This window comes from Macrobrachium rosenbergii, chromosome 17 (genome assembly GCF_040412425.1).
Source record: "Macrobrachium rosenbergii isolate ZJJX-2024 chromosome 17, ASM4041242v1, whole genome shotgun sequence".
In the NCBI taxonomy this organism is placed as follows: Eukaryota; Metazoa; Arthropoda; class Malacostraca; order Decapoda; family Palaemonidae; genus Macrobrachium; species Macrobrachium rosenbergii.
The window spans coordinates 3,730,297-3,751,269 of NC_089757.1; the positions used below are offsets into that span (position 1 = coordinate 3,730,297).

General features: G+C 37.8%; 1 protein-coding gene and 1 long non-coding RNA gene across 3 annotated transcripts in view; one reads left to right on the plus strand and one right to left on the minus strand.

The window, feature by feature from the left end:
- The first annotated feature begins 1,589 nt into the window (after positions 1–1,589).
- Positions 1,590–2,779, plus strand: LOC136847670 (uncharacterized). Its single transcript, XR_010855795.1, has 2 exons — positions 1,590–2,523; positions 2,624–2,779. It is a non-coding gene; the product is annotated as an uncharacterized lncRNA (long non-coding RNA).
- A 2,539-nt stretch (positions 2,780–5,318) lies between these two features.
- The window catches only part of heca (headcase), a 90,962-nt gene continuing 75,307 nt past the window's right edge, over positions 5,319–20,973 (minus strand). The window contains exons 3-6 of one of the 2 annotated variants that reach the window (XR_010855792.1): positions 15,784–15,972; positions 15,110–15,389; positions 9,943–10,146; positions 5,319–9,476 (exon numbers count right to left, since the gene is read on the minus strand). Coding sequence is in view for 1 of the 2 variants with exons in the window: in XM_067119468.1 (XP_066975569.1) it covers positions 9,988–10,146; positions 15,207–15,389; positions 15,784–15,972 (531 nt within the window). In the remaining variant the exon portion in view is untranslated. The remainder of the gene's footprint in view (positions 9,477–9,942; positions 10,147–15,109; positions 15,390–15,783; positions 15,973–20,973) is intronic. The other variant, XM_067119468.1, reaches the window with a different exon arrangement.

Consider the following 20,973-nt stretch of genomic DNA (forward strand, 5'->3'; position numbering starts at 1 on the left):
CTTCACCGACTGACTAGCGAGAAATACCACGATCTAGACACTTTTTTTATTTTCCTCTCTCTCCTCTCTCTCATGCCGTTTCCTCTTTTGTTTTCCCCCCTGTCGCCCAACGCATTAGATGCAATTGTCTTTAGACTATCTCTGGCCTAAACCTATACAGAGTTATCTCTCACTCTTTGTCTTAACTGTCCTAAACTGAGAGAAAATACAACAAAAATGAACACTCACTCACGTTACAGAACATGTATCCTCTTGTGCCATTAATCATAACCCTCTGACCTTAGCTGTACATGATAGGTTATCGTAGCAATGCTTGATTCAAAAGCCTGCGGGACCTTAACTTTTTTTTTATTTTTTTAAGTGATTTTTTTCTTAAAAGCTACATCCTGTCAAAATGCATCTCGTTTCATTTGAGAGAGCGTACGTCTTCACTAGGTGTCTCAATTCTTGCGTTGTTTCCTATTGCTCTTTTTATAAGACTATTACGTTATACACATGCTTGTTAATTACTGACCTTATCTCGGGGTTGATGCAGAGGTTATTTGTGCGAATATGGAAAAGTAATGGAATAATCTCTAATAATCTTGACCATGAAATTTCCGCCGAACAAAATCTGGATTTGAATATTTGAGGAATTGACTTCTGACATCTGATTCATTGCCACCCAATGAAGGCGCAGCTATACGAGAAACGAGCTAGCATTTATCAAGGACTCTTAGTTTATTAGTGAAGTAATTAGGTCTCAGCTTCTTATCCATTCCTATGAGCCTTTCAAACGGCCGGAAGTTGACCACATTCCCTGTCCCCGCATTGTCGCATTACAACCAAACTCGAAACTCTCTAGGAATGTAGATAGACTTCTGGCAGGAAGAACAGCTTCTAAGAATGTATAGCAAAAGAGGTTTTTTAGGAGATGGAAGCAGATCTAGAATACAGTAAACAAGGAAAAATTATCTAGTATCTTTTATGTTTGCTATGTACAGCACAGCCTGGCGGTAAAGTAAACAATTATAATAATTACTAATGCATCACTGAATTCAATGGAAAATCACTGGGCATGTAAATATCTTACAAAACATCCTGGATTTCTTCGACTTCTCTCAAGATTCTCTCTTGCAATCTCTCGCTCTCTTTCTGTCTCCTTCCTCTTCTTCTTCTTCTTCGTCTTCTTCGTCTTCTTCTTCTTCTTCTTCTTCTTCTTCTTCTTCTTCTTCTTCTTCTTCTAATCAGTAGTCCTTTGTTCAAGCTCTTGAAACCAACCAAGAAAGCAATCGATCTTTATTATTCTTTTCTCAGCATTTCGACTATTTTTTGTCTCTGTCTGTGAACACCTTCGAGGAGTCGTTTTTTGAACCGATTTTTCTTGCTCCTTGGGGTTTTTCTTTCCAGCTGTCACTATGAATTATCTCTCTCTCTCTCTCTGTCTCTCTGTCTCTCTATCTCTCTCTCTCTCTCTCTCTCTCTCTCTCTCTCTCTCTCTCTCTATCTCTCTACATGTTACCATGATATATCCATCCACTTTCTTATACTGCATATTGATGTCATTACATTCAGCATTTTCATACAGTCGCAGGTCTTAAGAACCCCGATTTTTTTTTAATTTTTTTTTTTTTTTACACTGTTATGTCATCTCTCTTTATCTCTCTCTCTCTTTGGAGAAAGGGGCCTTAAAGAACTGCTTACAAACGCGCACACATTCACACTACTGCATTCACTCTTGACTAACTATGAACCTTGCCTGGGACCAAACAACTTTAAGTAATGTCTTATCTGGTAATTAATGTACCATTGGTGTACTGGCCGGTTTTGGGTTTGTCCATGTTGAAGAGTTTGCGGAAAGATGAATTTGGAGAGAATACGGAAGCAATGAATGGTAAAGAGATATGTTAGGTGTGTTTTTAATGGCGTTTACCTGTAGTTGCTGAGTTTTGTTTCATGTGTTTGAGCGCCTTACAAACTTTCACTCGTGAGTCAGGCTCGCGTTCTCTTCCTTGAAGCGCGCATGCGCACGTCAAAAAGAGACATTCGCTGGCGTTCACTCCCGACTTCTTCACTTACTTAAAGGATGTTAAGGAACAGTTCTCCCACCTCTGTTCAAACGTGAACTCCAGCGGGGGGGAGGGGGAGGTACTCACTCGTCATCATCTCCACCACCTCCATCATCATCATCATCATCATCATCATCATCATCATCATCATCTTCACCATCCGTCTGAAGAAGCACTTGTCGAGGTACCTTCACTCTTTATACCCAGTGATTTTATCATGAATCTTTAGTGATCTAAATTCTTAGCAGCTATGCAAGTATTAGAGTTGCAGTGGATTCCACACATCATAGTTTGTGTATATGTGTGTGTGTGTGTGTGTGTGTGTGTGTGTGTGTGTGTGTGTGGATGCGTGAGTGTATTGGTCCGTGTTTACACTGTATATACTCCTACTTAAATAGTACAGTCTGTAAATGAATTGACTTGTATGTATTTATAAATCGTATTATCTGATGTACGTATACATATATATATATATGTGTATATACATACAGTACATATATGTATATATATTGTATGTATATATATATATATATATATATATATATATATATATATATATATATATATATATATAGATATCAGTAACAAGTAACCTAAATAGGTTTCAGTCTAAACCTTTCAACTTCCTTTAAGTTGTTTTCACTTGGAAGTTGTTCTTACAACTATTAACTGGGCTTCACACCATATTCTTCGCCACGAGGGCTGAAGAATAAATAAAAAAAAACAAAGAATATGAATTTAAAATTTTCATCGTTTTTATAAGTCTCAGAGTCCACTTTTACAGAGCTGAAATGAAAAGAAGGAATCTACTGTAGCTACCTAGAACTATTCCGACTTAGAAAAACGATGCAGGTGTGCCTTTAATCGTTTATCGAAATGAAATTGCACGTATATTTAAAGCGAAAACTAAAGGCTGGAAAAGAAATGAATCAGAAGATGAACACAAAGACCTAACGTCAATGGAAGACAATCATGTAGGATTCAATTTCTCTGTTGAAAAGTGACACGTTTGCGGAGATTTCGTACCGACTATGAACGGAACGTGCAATAAATAATCCTATATATAAAGAGACAACCTACACCTTGTTACGTAAGTTAAATAGTTGTATAACTAAGTCTTCGAATACATGAAAGTAAACTATACTATTTCCAATCCTTCTAGTCGTTTTAGGCGTTTCCTCTCACGTGCCAAATGTACTTTCCTTTTTAATCCTTGCCCGTAGGAGCAATAGTAATCTTGGTTTCATCCAACTCTCCAGTACATCCATGGTAAATCCCCTTAGGGTATTACGACTTAAGATACGACAAGATCAATAGGAAGAGTGCAAAATATCATCGTAACTTGTAACAAGACATTTTCATAATTTCATTTGCAATTATTCAAGATAGAGGGAAAAGAAGTAAAATAAAAGACTGCGACTCCAGCAAATGTGTTTTTTTTTTCTTCCTCGTGTCGCGTCGTCCAGAGCTTTGTTGTTTCCGAGGAAACTTAAACCATCTTTTTGATCTTAAGATAATCGCCACCTCCTTTTACATTGACCATGAGTCTCTCTCTCTCTCTCATTATATATATGTACTTGGAGAAATTCTGCACTTAGGTATTTGCCAAATAATTTTCTCCCTACATTAACGACATATATTTTTTTTATTTTTTCCTTTTTTGCAAATAAAAGTATTCACATTTCACGCACTACCTGCTTTGTAGTTTAAATTACTCTACACAATCCTGTACTATTTTAGTTAATAGAGATTTTTTCGTTCCCATTCCCGTCATTTTCCTAAATCCGACTTCAGCCTCTACATGCCCCAAGGGCAGCTTAGCTTGGACGTGAATTCTTTAACAGAACTGGCAACATAACTCAAAATCTGCGCCACGTTTAAGAGAAAAAACTTTTTTTTTTTTTTTAAATCGTTACCAAGTGTAAAATGTTACGAAAGAACTTAATGTGATAAAAAGAATATCTGGAAATGATTATTTTAGCATTTTTTTAGGTCTGTAATACTTTCAAATACTAAATAAATTGATTGAGAACGTTTGATTTGGCAGCGTCACTTCCCACCTTTGCCCTGCCCAAAACGACAAGGTTTGGAAATACTATAGATGGAGATGGCTTAACCCTATAAGTATTGGAAAACTGTTTAGATAAGGTTAGTGTGTCGATGGACTGAATTGTAGTTGAGTGTGAATGTTGAGTGCCAAGTGGGTTTGACAAAAGCTCTCTCGAAAAAGAATAAAAAAAAAAAATACTCCTTTTGCTCACCATGCCCCCTTTGTACTTACTTATGCCACGTGTGCGCCAATACCGGTAAATGAAGATTGAATATATCAATTCTGCCGTTTAGTTTGTTGTAAGGTCACACCCACAGCCAGTCCCTACGACAACCCTTCCCCCCTCCCAAGGACCATTTCTATGAAAATGGTGAAATTTCTTGTTAAGTTGTCTATACTTTCCTTGCAGTTACTTTGTAGATAAGTTTTTATTTTTCTTGCTGAAGCTTCTCTCACCGAGCAACAGAATGTGTCATTTTTCTGTTAGCATTGAGTAAGAATGATTGCAGTCTCGCGGTTTTTTCTGCTCTGTCACTCGCGTCAGTCAGAATCTCTTTTTTGCCACACCTGGGTCATTGCAGCTTGCTATGGATGGCGAAGTCTCTCTCAAGTTCCATCATTTTCGTACTGAATATAAAGAAATTATGTGTGAAAAGAAAGCCTTCTTACGTCAGTTTCGTGTCTCCTCCGTTCTCATAGCTTCTTTCCTTGTTATTGTTGGGATATTTACAAAACATGGAAATCTTATGGTCTTTATTCAGCTTATTCATGCACCTTATCTAGAGTGACTGTAGTTTCCCAATAATTATATTTTTACGGACTTAACATGTAAATTTCGTAATGACCTTGACTTTGTGGAAGTAAAGGTAGTCTTTAAGGTTTGAAATTTAGCCGTATTTGAATTTATTCTTGATATCTGCTTTAACATTATTTCCGGTATGTCTACATCTTTAGATGTACAAAATCATCGTTACACACGCTGAAATTCAGACTTACTGTTTCGACACTACCTTTAGGCAATAGGAGAATGTCTTTATGCTATGGCATCTGTATTTTAGGTGGCATGACTTAATTACTTTTTACTTAATATTTACAGTAGTGTTTGGTTGGTATTAAATGATGGAATTTGAGTCTCTTTCTTCGTTCGTTCCTTCATTGTTTTATTCATTTTGCATATTTTAAATAAAGACAACAAATGGATTTAAAAGATGAAAAGCCAATTGGGGTAGAAAATTAAATTTATTTTCTAGAAAATAATCATCATAATAATTACAAATGCATAAGCCAATTTTGAAAATAAGCAACATATAATTCATGGTTTTTTATCCTTAGCAAGGCACATCTCTAATTCGAATAAATCAATGTTTCCTTTTTTCCAAGCAAACAGAAAGTAGCAAAACTTGCAACCAAAATAAATTCTCTTTACTGGGTTACCTTCATTTTCTTTTGAGAAGAACCACATTCTATTCACAGTTGAGCCAACAAACTTAGGAGAGACCAAATAATTACAAAGAAAAAAAAACCGTTTTTCTATACTCTATACAGATCGGCAACGGGTTTCAAAACTTGGCAAAGAAAAAAAATTCTAACCTCCTCTTCTGACACACTAATTTTTTTGGGCCCTCCCGTGAAGGGTCCTCTTTTCCTGTTGTTGTTCACCTTTGAGAGAGTGCGTGCGTGAAGCCAAGGCTACATTTTTTTTTTATGCCAAGAGAGAGCCCTTTATACTCAAAAGCAAGCCGCTTGTGCTTTGAGGTACAACACCAAGACTCTGAAATATGACGAGAAATGCTAAGGAACCCTGTGATTCTGGGGATCTAGAAGTATATTTATCTTGACCTTTGATTTAGACCTTAGCCCTTGTAACCTCAGCTTGAATGAAACAGTCACTTATTTTAAGAATCGGTAGCAATTTTTCATGCATAATTATTTCTCAGGATATAGTCTAGTATTCTGGAAATCATTCCTGTCCGAATCCCAGGGTCTTAGCATTTCTTTATATCTGTCAAACAAGCACCTATCTTATTCATGTCTCCTAGCCTGACTGCTTGAAGATTTGACTGATTATAATTTACTCAGATATAATTCCATTTACCACATATTGTACATTGATAGTTAATATTTTTCACTTGTTCCAATTTCACATTCACAAAACATTAAGTTTTCCGTAACAGTTTCCTGAAGTCACAGTAACCTGTACGTAACTGTCCTCTCACTCAAAGTTTATTCACCATCTTTTATGCAAAATTTAATTCATGATAATTTCGAATTTTCTATTTCGGTAACAATTTCAACACTGCTGCACTTTGCCGACAAAACAACATTACAAGACTATTTTTTTTATTATCCAACTGCCTGCCAGAGGCTTCACGAAACTCTTTACACCAGAAAATAAAAATCAGAAAAGAGATCAAGCGTCTATAGTAGTCATTGAGGTTGGTCACATGTTTTATTAATCAGGTCCCAAATAGCTTAATCCTAGCTGTGCACACAATGGCCGCTGAGGCCGTGCCAAAGAAGCAAGATCGCAAGGGTCGTCCAGTCAAAATTTACAAAAATATATAACAATGGGGATGTGATTCAGTAAGGGGGAGGGAGCCGCAAAAGTCCCATGTCATAGAGTTCAAAGTTAATAAAAGTCTGAAATTGTTTAATAAAAACGCAAGCGGACCGGCGACTGTATGTGTCAGCGACAAATTTTAAAGGGTTAGTCCCTGACAAAAAAAAAAAAAATTACCATTAAGCTACTGAACGTGAATTTGTATATCTGATTAAAAAAAATAAGAGTTATCATCACCAACAGTTCTTATTTCACGTGGAATTACTTCACAAAAAAGGATATATGGTAGATGTAATGCAAGGATTATTAAAAACAAAAGACATGAAATTCCGTATATAAACTTACTGTTAAGATCGTGAAAATAATGTCATTATACTAAAACATACCGTAACGATTAGGATGGTTGTTTTATCAGTATTGTAGCAAGAAATGATGGGCATACATATAAATATACGACTTCTGGCTGGCATATGACTGACAAGTTTCCTTACCCGACTTCTTGGGCCACGATCCCAGCTCCTCTGCAAGTTCGGAAGCCAGTGTGTGAATGCTTCTGAGACGGGTACCTCTTGTACTGATTTCAAAGTGGGTTCTCTTGGAAGGCATAGGCTGCCGTAATTTTGACACAGAGCACAATTGTTTTTTTTTTATCAACAAAAAAAAAAAAAAGATATGCGAAAATAAATAAGAAACGATTTCTGATAATGGTAACAAGAATAAGGGACTTCAGCAGTAGTAGACCAGTCCTTAAAAATATTTTCATTTACAATGTAAGGTCAAGAGGTAGGAAACAGAATCATCCACACTATACATGATAAAGCTACAAGTAAAAAAATGTACCTTAACACATTCAATACGTAGAGTTTTTCTTAAAAAGTTGCTTATCATCATCCCTACACACAAGCATAGCTATTCACTGCCATTTTATGGAAAATTGATTTCCATGAAGGAGCTACAGTACAAAGAAAAGAGTGCACATTGAACTAACTTACAGGCATTTTCCCCTCCATGAGGTTACTGCTATCATCAGCTTCCAGCCGAGATGACCTTAACGCAGAAACCAGGAGCTGACCAAAGGCTGCCATCAGTCTGGAACGGGCCAAGAGCTGACTAAAGGCCACCATCGGTCTGGAACGGTCCAGTGGCCACAGCAAAACCAACAGCCAGCTATTGCCAATCTCACCCAGAGGAACTGATTCTTCTAACAAACATCCTGCTGCTTCCATAACGCTCCTTCCATGATGATGCTTCCTGCCTTTAGGCAAACCCATTTCACATTTGCCTCCGTCTGACAGACTTTAAAGTCATTTCCACTTGAGCACTACCCTTTCCACACAGCCGCTGTCAAAGTCCATGCCAGGCGACTTCTTCAGTCGGTTTTTGTCTGTTCCATCTAGCCTTCTGTCAGTCTGCTGTCCCACTATTTCACATCGGCAATATTTCTTGTACCAGTTTTTTTTTTTCAGAATCGATTTTCAAAATACTTTGTCCTGATAGGCAAGATCTAATTTGTATGTACTGTATATTTACACGAAAAGGCCATTACGTATTGAAGTGAAGTGTCAATGTTGTAAAAAAAATAATTTTTAAGTTCACGGCCAGATTCTAAATTATACAGTCGCCAATTTCTCAACTGTCTGTCTCGTTTTGAAACCAATAAAGCATTCCTTCTTTCTACTGCTTAGAGCTTGTTTATCAGCTATCTCACTTCAAGTCTCTCAATTTTCTTCCACACTCAAGTATATAAAAAACTTTTCAGTTCCCCATTTGCTCCGCCTTCACCAATCATCATTTCCATGCACACAGCGGTCGAAGTCATCTCTCTCAAGTGTTCTGGTGAATTGCAAACGGGTTTGAGTTCTTTTTAACTTTTCTATGTTCAGCAAGGAATCTTTGACTATTTCTAAGATGAAACATCGAAATTCAGACTTACGGAGTAAAGTTGTAGACAGCACAATAGATCACACAATTAGCATACAACTAATCTCTATATATTTACATCGGTCCACAGTTTTCTGGTGAACTGCAAAAAATTAAAAAATTCTTACTTGGTCCATATGATTAAGGTTTTTATTTTGGTTTGCAATGTCTTCAACATTTCCCCTGTCAGACAACCGTGACTGGACTACTTCGAAAGAGCACACAAAATGGCAACCCACGACAAAGGTCTTTAAACCACTCGCACTTGCGACTTTTCGTTATCTTCTCTAGCATCAGACCAAACGTATTGTGAAGTAAACCGAACTACGATTTCTACTTATTGGCGATGGATGTACTTTCAACTCAGTTTCAACAATCCAATAAATGGTATAAGTGTTCATGTTGTACACTGCCTTGTGTTGATGGTACGTTGAGAAATATTTTGGAGTCGGCTTGAATTTTGCGAACTTTCGAGATCATTTTCCAATGTTCCAGATTTTTTTTAGCAATCAATAATGGTCTAAAAGTTTAAGAATTTCTCAAGTCTCAAGCCTAATGTCCAAACTAGCAAGTGGGTCTGAATGCAACGACCAACATCCACCCTTCACGCCCCCACCTCCTTGCAGGCCGGTGGTGAATTTCTTTACAAAATGTGAGGTAAAAACTTCCCAAAAAATTAGTCCGACATTTTCTTCTTCAGCAAGAACAACAACGACCAATAGTCTCCCGGTCACCCCATGTCCCAACAACTGCCTTTTGTTCATTTTTTTAATTGTTTCATTTCTGATGACATAAGTGCCACTAGACAAGACAAGAAAGTTCATTATACACACTGTTCTCCGATGGTGTCCTTGAGGGAAGAGGTATTCTTCGGGGTTGATGTCACTCATTGTAGGCCCTATTCAGAAAGGGAGAAAAATTCTTGATTAAATATGAGTCTCGTAATTGTGTGTGTGTATATATATATATATATATATATATATATATATATATATATATATATATATATATATATATATATATATATATATATATATATATATATTGTGTGTGTTTCAAAATGTATTCTGCATTTTACGAATTGGATAAATTACGCACTCATGAAAACTAATTTAACAGGAAAGTTTATATTATATTACATTCATGTGTATATATATATGTATATATATAAATATATATATATATATATATATATATATATATATATATATATATATATATATATATATATATATAATATAATATCGAATTCGATATCGAACGATATTTCTGGCTTATATAAATATACATGAACATATATATATATATATATATATATATATATATATATATATATGTAACGTGTGTGTGTGTAAATTCATTACCGTGATGTGCGGGGTCATCCCAGGAGCGACATCGGATGCAAGAGACTACCACGAATGTTTGTCTTCTCTGACGAAGGAGCTGAGGGGTTTGACGAAGTGATGGTCAACGTGACCACAAGAGGGGCAGGCATGAGTTCTGCTGTAGTCGCTGAAGAAACTGAGTCTCTGGTCGGGGGGAATTACAATGGCTTCACATTTACTGCACTGTGGAGAAGAGGAACGGAGAGAACTTTAGAAGAGGAGAACGACGCTCGTGCAAGGTAAGACGACAAGCGTCGTTGTAAGAAGAAAACCCCAGTAGTTATATCTCGTGGGATATTAGTAATCTGCGAGCAATAGTACTTAATGCTGGGTAAAAAAAAATACCAGTAATAATTGTTCTGTCCCTACATTCATAGTATATATAATTACTGAATAACTGATTCTGAAAACTGAAGTCAAATTAAGACCGGGAAGAAGAGCTTAATAAGGTGATTTTGAAGTTGTTATAAATTTTAAAATTTTGTCAAGAGAAATTATGTAGCACACTGAGCAATGCAATAATTTTAAACATAAGGTGGGTCTCATGTAGCGAAAATAAAGGAAAACCTGTTCAAACCACTTAAGACAGATAAAAAAGACTATATACTACAAAAAAATGAAATACGCATTTGCTTAAAGGGAACAACACTGCTCCCCAATCGGGAAAGAACAAAGGATGATGCGAGCAACAACTTCCTGGTTGTCCAAGGGAACATGTCCGTGCTCCTTTTAAGGTCATTAAGTGACCCGGAAGCCCCCGATCAATACCCTGTAAAGGTCACGCCAGGTCGTCGCCACGAGAGAGAGAAAAGACTCTCTCTCACCCTACCCTACCCCACCCCTTCCCCCTCCCCCTCCTCCTTCCCTGTTGTATTCCTGGACTTTCTTCCAAATTTGTCTTTATACTTTGGGAGGAATAACTGCGTGATAGGTTGAATCATAACCTAAACTTAAGTCACAATATGAATCTCTCTCTCTCTCTCTCTCTCTCTCTCTCTCTCTCTCTCTCTCTCTCTCTCTCTCTCTCTCTCTCTCTCTCTCTCTCTATATATATATATATATATATATATATATATATATATATATATATATATATATATATATAGTGTCTGTGTGTGCGTGTGTATATATAATATATACATGTATATATATAACATATATATTGCGTATACCTTTACGTACCCACCATGTCGACGTGTGTTTGTGGTCGTTCCCATCATTTATTCCGTTTGAAACTACCTGACTTCTTACTGCTGAGGTTCCCTAATGAAGAACCACAAGAAAATAGAAATGGAATATCCTAGGAGGAGATGAAGTAAGCAGGATGGTGGACCACGGAAAACACCATATACATCCTTAAAACAGACAGCTGTCCGAAAAGGAGAGAGAGAAAAGGGCGAGGAAGGCAGGATAAAGCCTGCTGACAGGATGCAACGATGGAATATGCTGGCCAGTGTAAATAACTGCATATCTGCCCGAGCCCCACCGAGACCTGGGTCACTGACCACCCAACCCACATTGCATGTGTGGTTCTGCTCATATTGATCTGCAAGTTGCAGGCCTGCGCACTCACTGGCCAGAGGGAAGGAGTTTAGGGGGAAGGGGGCATTGAAAGATAGCAGAAAGAAGGGGGAAAGGACAATGGGAGGGGAAAGACAATTAGGAACTGAAAGGAAAACAGTTCACGGTGAAGAATACGAAATGATGAGTGACAGCAGTGACGAAAACAAAATTACTATACCAATTAGGCATTACATAAGATATAAAATTATATTATGTTATATATATATATATATATATATATATATATATATATATATATATATATAATATAATATATATATATATATATACTGTATATACTGTATACAGAGGGAGGGGGTTAGCCTTCCAATTTTCAACAAGTCTTCTTGAGATGAAATTGCTTGCCCAAAAGAGATTGAAGGGGCTCATGTACAGAAGGCGGATTACATTTTCTGGTGGTCATTTCAACCTAGCAATAATCATTCTAAGTACACATTATCTGATCATAGATACGAGTTGGGCTCGTCTGCAGACTGAAATAGGAAAGAAATTACTATTCCTTCGCAGAAGTAAAGCTAATGGCCCCATAAAGGTAATAAAGTGATATTTAGAGGAATAGTGTATAAGAAATATTTTAACAATGTAATTCAGATGATAGTGTGAAAACTAGTATTCTAAGTGTCATTACTCTCTCTTTTATATATGTAGATATATATATATATATATATATATATATATATATATATATATATATATATATATATATATATATATATATATATATATATATATATATATATATATATATATATATATATATATATATATATATATATATATATATAATATTGGCTTCCACGAGCCATGCCAGATCTTGCCTGATGTATAACCCGTGCGGCATTCTAAAAGAAAAAAAAAAATTGCACAAAATACTTTTTCTAAACCTTTGGTGTGGGCGCTGGGATATTTACACTTTGTGACAACCCGTCTGAATATGTGCGAGTCAGGGGCGGGAGGCGAAGGAAGAGGAGGATTAAGAGAGCAGGGATAACTGGGAAGAGGAAAAGACTCTCTTTTCCTCCTTCCATTAGTTTTTCGTATGTTTATTTTTATATCACCAGCTTTCATTGCTGCACATGCATGCATTTATGTGCTTGATACTTCATTCACGGCTTAAATACAGTGCTAAATTCAGTTTAATTCTAGGTTTACCTCCGATTTTAGTAAATTGGTGGATTTCGGTATGAACTGCAATATCCAGTGTAACTAATATAAGTGTGAATATACTCATTTGCTTTATACATCTTGTGTATATGCATATACACGCGATTGTAACTTGCGCTTATCAAAAATGTTTATTATCACGCGCACGCGCGCATTTGTAATTAGGGTCACCTCCGTTTCTTCCTCAGAGAACAAGAGTGAAAGAATATTGTAATGAAAACGAGATGCTGCAACTTCCAGATTATAATCGAATGAATGAGCAGGCAGTGTAAGAATAAAAGGTGAATTGCATTCCGATTTTTGCTTCGATACATCACATATATTCATTTCACTATATCTTTTTCAGATGCTTTGTAGTCTCTCTCTCTCTCTCTCTCTCTCTCTCTCTCTCTCTCTCTCTCTCTCTCTCTCTCTCTCTCTCTCTCCGTGGAAAAATCTAGTCCTCTTTACACAATGGTGGCAGAGAGAGATAAGGAAGAGGCAAAAGCCTCGAGGATTTAGAATGGGGTGACAAGTTTTCATATGTGTGCGCCAAAGGCTCTCTGATACGTCTGTGAATCGATTCAGAAAGAAAAACACGGTGAAATACTGGAAAAAAGATAACTGATAATGCTATGTTGGCTTAAAACGGGTCCACACACACACACACACACACACACACACACACACACACACACATATATATATATATATATGCGTGAAGGGCCTCTCGGGATAAGACCACCAGCATATTGGCTTGCCATGCAATAGTTCCCAGGTTCTACTCCTGGACGAGGAGGAGCAAATAGCCTCACGGCGACAAAATCCAGTAATAGCTAGACGACCATGGTGATTACAACCAGCTCTTAATTAAATGAGGCTAGCAACCTCATTTCATGAGACTTGCTGAAAACGCGAGGGTTGAGCCCGTTTTGGTGCCACCACCTCGTGTGTGTGTGTGTGTGTGTTGTATGTATATAAATGTATACATGTATGTATATATATGTATATGTATATATATGTGTGTGTGTATATATATATATATATATATATATATATATATATATATATATATGAGAGAGAGAGAGAGAGAGAGAGAGAGAGAGAGAGCAACATATTTATTTCTGTCGAGTGTTCTAGCACAGATGCTTGTCAGTCTAACTTACTTCGCAAAATCTACCGTAATCTTCAGGCAATGGAAAGCATGATTCGCATGTGTGTTATGTGAGCATGAAAATGCGGAAAAAAATCTGTATCCCGAAAAGAGCCTATTCACCTACTTGCCGCAGCACACTCTTGCACGCCAACGTTTGCAAAAACGAAGTCAGCTGAAGCGGGGACTGCTTTCATGTGATTTTGCATGCACAAAAAGTTTCACTGACGTCTTTCGAACGCAGTTTCAAGTAAATTTAAAGAAAATACTTAAGTATGGTCATGAATTTAAACACACCATTTAAAAGCATACCAGCACTCATGAACACACTAAAATTCTTTTTCCTAATGGAGAATTTTTTTTTGCCAAAAACTGTTTTACTTTCACATTAAACCTCTAAATCTTATTTTTGTTTTGTCCTGGTCATACTCTGTGTCAGAGGACTACGGATATAAAACTTGGTAATGAAAAGATACCAAATTGATGGTAGTATTTTTTGAGAGCATAACATTAACATGAAATCTTTCACGTAAATTTCAGTACATGTATATAGAATGATGAGCAACATTTAGGGCAAAGAAATATTAAAAACAAACTTCTACATCATTAAAAATTAAATTTGTTCCCTTTATTTTTCAAAGCCAATAATTTATGGCCTGTATAGCCATAGGCTTTTAAAGAAGAATCCTACTTGCAAGGTGACAAATATCAATGGTATAAATAAAAATGTTAATGAGACAAAGGATAAAAATACCTTAATATCGCAGTGCATGCATAGTTAAATCAAAACCAAGGTACATTGTTGCCGAAAGAGAGAGAGAGAGAGAGAGAGAGAGAGAGAGAGAGAGAGAGAGAGAGAGAGAGAGAGAGAGAGAGAGAGAGAGAGTTCAGTGGTAACTATCTGTAAGAACAACTTGAAATAAAACTCTAAATGTAAAATAGAACACATAATTTGATCAAAAAGAGATGCAAAAATCAGGGAGACCTAAAAAAAAAAATGGATACAAGATGCCACACAGAGAGAAAGAGAGTTCACAGATAAATATTTAAAGGAAATCCTTTGAAATAGAATTACCTATATTTAAAACTGGAACACTTAATTTGTTCAGAGGAAGATGCAAAATCAGCGAGACCCAAGACCTCTGAATAGGATACAAGATGCCACAAGAGAGAGAGAGAGAGAGAGAGAGAGAGAGAGAGAGAGAGAGAGAGAGAGAGAGAGAGAGAGAGAACTGTGAAGGTAAGGAATATTTTATAAATACCAACCATGACGCGTGAAGATAAGGACTATCGCGAAGACAAAGGCGAGTAAACCCGGGGATCCGATTAAAAATAATAACAAAATGTGACTTTTGTTGCTTACTTTTAACCGGCTTTCGCAGCAGGGCATGGCGGCGAAGATGTCGAAGGAATACATGGTACCCAGTATGAGGGCAGAGCCGTCCCATCGGGCGTTGCAGAACGCGCACCGAAGGTTGACAGACCAACCCTCTAGGCACCCCATGCACACGGCCGCCAGGTACTGCTGTCGACCCTCTACTCGAACCTGTAGGGGGTAAGCAAGAGGCCGTAAGAAAAAACAGTCGAGTTGGAAGGAGGAGTTTTATGGTGCCATATTCAAGGAATGTTCGGCTGGGTGTCGTTCATTACTCAATTTTGCAAAGTTCTGTGGGAGGGGATTCTTGGAGAATTTCGTGTAGAGCAAAGGTTCAGTCGAGATGTGTTTAATGACTTTAAAGACATGAAGCCTATGTATTTCAGAATCATTAAAACAAAAGGACTTATCCCATTTTGATTAAGGTTTACTTTAAGGACATATCCCATTTTGATTAAGGTTTACTTAAAGATAAATCAAGCATATTTAATAATAATAATAATAATAATATGATCAATTTAATGCCAAGATGAAGTACTATTCAGCCAGACTAAGTCCCACTTACGGGTATGGCAGATTTGGCGTGCTGGATAGGTGTGAGGAAGAAAGTCCCGTCGAGGAGAGGGTACCTGTCGAAGACTAGGAGTGCCTGATGGCATAAAACACACGCCGTCCTGGATGACCTCTGACCCGCTAACGTCGACAGGATGAAGCATCTGGTGTCGTCATTGCCGTGGAGACCATCATCTTCCATCTGGAAGATAAAGGAGACGCCAAAGGAGCAAACGCAAGTCTTGAGGTTTTTGAGCCATGACCACTAGTCATCACCAATGACATGCTATTGTAGAAGACTCGTGAGCCCTCTCTTATTTGGACTTTCTTTAAATTGGAATAACGTCACACTGGAGCAACTAACTCTGAGTGACATTCCTGGACCAAGCGAGGCATTAGAAGGGGGAAGTTTGCACTGAGAGTAATAGTGAGAAAATCAGTATGCATATGAATATATACTATAAATTCTCTAACCTCCAGTCACACATTCATACGTACATAATATATTCGTTATTATTCTATACATTACTGACTAGTTGAAGAAGATTATTAGATGGGAAAGGACATTTTTAAGATAAATATTCTCATGAATGAAATTGTTTTGAATAATATCTTTCGATTGCATGTATTGTGGTGGCTTGTGTTCTTTATTATTAATTATTTGACCTTTAGTAGGGCAAGCCAACGTTAAGATATCGTGTGGGCGACGTTAATCGAGCTAGCATGATATTTTTGGCAGAATATTACTCGGGAATTGATCCCCAAAACATAGCATCAGAAAAATTTGCATCTTTTCAGCCAGATATTCAGCAACCCTGTTTTAATGATAAAGTAAATTCCATGTTAACAATGGTCACCTTATTGGATAGGTTTGTCAATAACTAAACTAATTTTAGTAACTATTTCTAGAGACAACAATCATACCATCAACAAGAAAACTTTTCAAGGTGTAATTTTCATAATGAATTGAGATAAAGCAAAAAACCCCTTGGAAGTGGGCGGGAATCATAGCGACTATGGAGACATTCCTAACCACAAATATAGAAATCATCCAGAAATTAAGTCATAATCCACCAGTCTGTACAATCATTTGACAACGCTGTGATCGACTACGCATTTCATATAACACGGGAACGATTATGATAAGAACACATATGACCTAATCAGAGAAATGTGCATCAAGTTTTCGTCATATATATAAATAAACCTGATCAAAATCAATAATATACCGTTTCGACATTGCTGTACTATGGGCAGGTCAGTGCATTATTTCTACATTTACTCTGCTGTACTAATATGAGAACTCCACAGGAATCCCAGGCCCGTCACTCCCACTGGGGAGATGAGGGCGAATCGGCCTGAGACCATCCAAACTTTGTTCCATTTCCATAAGAGAATAACCGCCCTAGAAACGGAAAAGGCACAGTGTAGGTAGAAGGCTTTGGGAGGTGGGACTCGAGGGGAGGAGGAGGAAGAGTCAGAGAAATGAAAAAAAGTGATAAAGAGAAATATAAAAAATATATATATAATATGTATCCCATATATATTATCTTACTTCTTATGTCATCATCATCATCATCATCATCATCATCATTATCGCTGAGCACACTATTTATCGCTGGTGTTGAACAGTATGATAATACTCGCGCAAGCCCAAACGGGGGACTGGCGAATCTTCGTTCCCAATACAGAAGGATTCTTTGTGGCACCAAAGGACGTTTATTATTATTATTATTATTATTGTTATTGTTAATATTGTTGTTATTATTATTATTATTATTACTTATTATTATTATTATTATTATTACTTATTATTATTATTATTATTATTATTATTATTCGTAAGTTTACATTATTAGTAAGAGCAGTAAATGGAAAGACGTGTAACTTGCTCGTTAGTCATTTATTGTAGCTGTTTTAGTAAATTATTATTATTATTATTATTATTATTATTATTATTATTATTATTATTATTATCTAGAAATATGAACTCCAAGGCACTTCGTACAAGAATAAGCAGTCACGCTTACAAAAAAAGTCCTTATACCCTGTGGGTTTTTTTTTGATTCATGATCTTTAACATTGAAAGAGTGAGAGACCAAAACAACATTGCTTTGTCGGCGGTAAAAAAAATATTCATGCAGAGCATCTGAAAGTTTTCATAGAATTGTTTTTCACTTATATTTAAGTAAAGTGAGAAGAACCACAGGGAGGTGCATCACAAGTAGGGAGGATGAGGGCAGGATGCTTTGGGGAAGAGGTAAAGGATTCTGGAAAAGGATTGAAATGCCTCCAGAGGAACCCTGAAGGTTTCTCAAGATTCGCCAAACAAAATTATGGTAATGGGGGCAAAAATTGGGGAAACAGGCAGATTCTGCTGTGAAGTTCATTACTTTTCAAAGGAAAATCGCCGTAGTTATTATTCTTCGGAGCTTAAAGTTATTACTTACTAATAATACCTTATATTTTTCGCAAACTTGACAATGTTTAAAATACGTCTTATGTTTATACAGCAGTATATGCGTTTAAACTCGTCTGCAACTAGAATTAAAAGCCTGCACAGTACTCAGAAAACCTACCAAGGATCATCCAGCCGCTGTTTTGTTTCCGTAAAGTGCAATAATACTAAAAGACAGAAGAAATATAAAGACATGAGAATTAATAGAAGTTAAAAAGATTTCTTGAGGAATGCAGGGCATGTTCGTTGACTTTGCAAGAAAAAGTCAACTCCACTGAAATTGTTCATATCAGTACCACTGAAAAAAAAACACTGCAATATTACTGAGAAAAAAAAAAGACACACACACACACTTATCAAAAACATATCAAGAATTCCACAAGAACCACTCCTGTCCCTGTAGCGACTCTCATGTACAGTGGGAGTTGCTACAGGCACAGATGCTAAACACAGAGAGAAAGTGCTGCTGCTTGGTGCTGGTGTGAGGTTCCTCCATATAGCATCTTTCAGGTTGTCGCGGTAGGCCACGCGGGGGCTTGGGAACGAATCTCTCAGTATTAACCCTTATTGTATGAGGTGAGCTCTCTATCAACAACCCTCAGTGTCACACGCAGGCATTCAAACTCACTTGTACTAGCAACTCTTACCATCGCACACAGTTACTGACTCTCTCTCTCTCTCTCTCTCTCTCTCTCTCTCTCTCTCTCTCTCTCTCTCTCTCTCTCTCTCTCTCTCCTTGAATTATGCAGTTTGTTTCAAGAGCTCATTAGGAGTCTTTGGGAGTAAGGAAGCAGCTCATTTTATGATGGAGCTTGTGGATGGAAGGATCTCGGTCATATTGTGCTGACTGAGCTGAGGAAGAGGGTTGCGGCGTCTCCAAGTCAAATATTAGAGAAGGTGGAAGGATATGTCATCGTCTGTTGAGTAACCCTTGTGACTTCCAACCTCTGTGAGAAGTGATGAGGAGGAGGAGGAGGCATCACCGGGAGTCGTCTTTTTTCTCCCTTCTCTGTAAAATCTACATCAAAGGTAACACTAAATGGACTAAAACTACTGAACTTAAAAGTAAATAAATTAACTGAATAAATGCGCAAAACCATTCCTTCGGACGATGACAGGATAAGGATATTCAACAAGGATACCGAGATTCGTTCGCTTGGATTACGGTGACAAATGCAGCATGACTGGAGTCCTTGAAGCACATTTCCACTGAGCAGTTCTACCTAGACGCTCCCTCCCTAGCTTTGGTTGAATGCATTCAGACTTTTGAAAACCAGAGAGAAGACGGGCTTTGGAACCCCACCGTACAGTGTCTACCTTTTCCTTGAATGGGCCGAGCTCCCGAGCCCGGCTCGGTTCCCTTCAGAAATCAGAAATGAGCTCAGGTTGCTTCCCTCATCGCCTCCATTTCCGCAAGAGTATTTCCCTACCTCAATCGTTACGTTAATGAGTTCAGTGCAAAAAATAAAGTACCTGGAAAAAAACAGGAAGGGACACAAGGATAGCCAGGAGGTAGGGGAAGGGGAAGGGGGTTAGGGGAGGGGAAGGAGGAGGTCAGCGACTGATGACTTGGTAGTGCTGAGTCATCGCACTCATCTCTTCAGCATCATCTTCAGCAATCTGTGACTGGGGTCCAGTGGAAGGATCCAGGTGTGTCGTTGTAGTAGCTGTGGTAGTGGTAGCTGTAGATCTCTTAGTAGTAGTAGTAGTAGTAGTAGTAGTAGTAGTAGTAGTAGTAGTCTCTCTCTCACTCTTTCTCTCGTTGGCAAGCACCTTTCTGAAGGAAAAGGCTTGTTCGTGCCTGTGACACCGCGGATAAGCCCTAGCGGGGGGCGGAGCAAATCTGTGTTCTATGGACGTCAGTTGGGGCAAGGATGGATATCGCCAGGGACAACCATCACCTCCTTCCACCCCTGCCGGCCGCTCCCTTTTCTTCGGGCTTCTGAAGCACTGGACACGCCCCTAACAAGCGCGCCCATGATTCAGGAGAGGACGGCTGTGGAAGGAGGTAGGAGTGTCTCGGGCGAGGAAAGGTTCAGGAGAGAAGCGGGTACAGGAATCGGTGTCAAAGGATAAGGAAGGAAGGAAGGAAGGACGGAAGCGCCTCACAGATTTGCACTAAGATTGCGGTGATGGTGAGCAATGAGGGGGAGGCTGGCTCATTCCGCAGCACAACAGAAATAAATGGGCAGAATTACATGAATACAAAAAAACCTAAATTTCATTCCATATAATGACCAGGTGTAATACACAAGTGATCACAGATTCCATTACACTCTAAGCGCACAACTTAAGTATTCTGGGAATCCGCTTGTCCTCATCCCCGAAATAAGCCATTTCCGCAAAAAGTAGAGAGGGAGAGAGCTGAAAACCTACGAGTCAGAGGAATTGAGATAAAAAACGAGAGGTGAATGTTAAAAAAAGAATAAAAGGAATGGAGCACTAAACTCTTAACTACTAGTTAATTACCCAACGCCGAAATGAAAAACAAACAACTAACCAAATCATGACATTTAAAACTCAGTACTTTTACTTTTTATAGGAAGACATCCACTAGTCAGCTATGTGTACATATATATATTAAGAGCCATTCACCACGCACAGTCAGTACGAGCGGGAGATTCACCACCATCATCATCATCACCAAAAAAGCCGTAGAAAGCATCATCATCATCATCATGAGCAGCATCACTTTCATGGATGGGATCATAACCACATCACACATTATTCGCGGAGTTAAAAAGC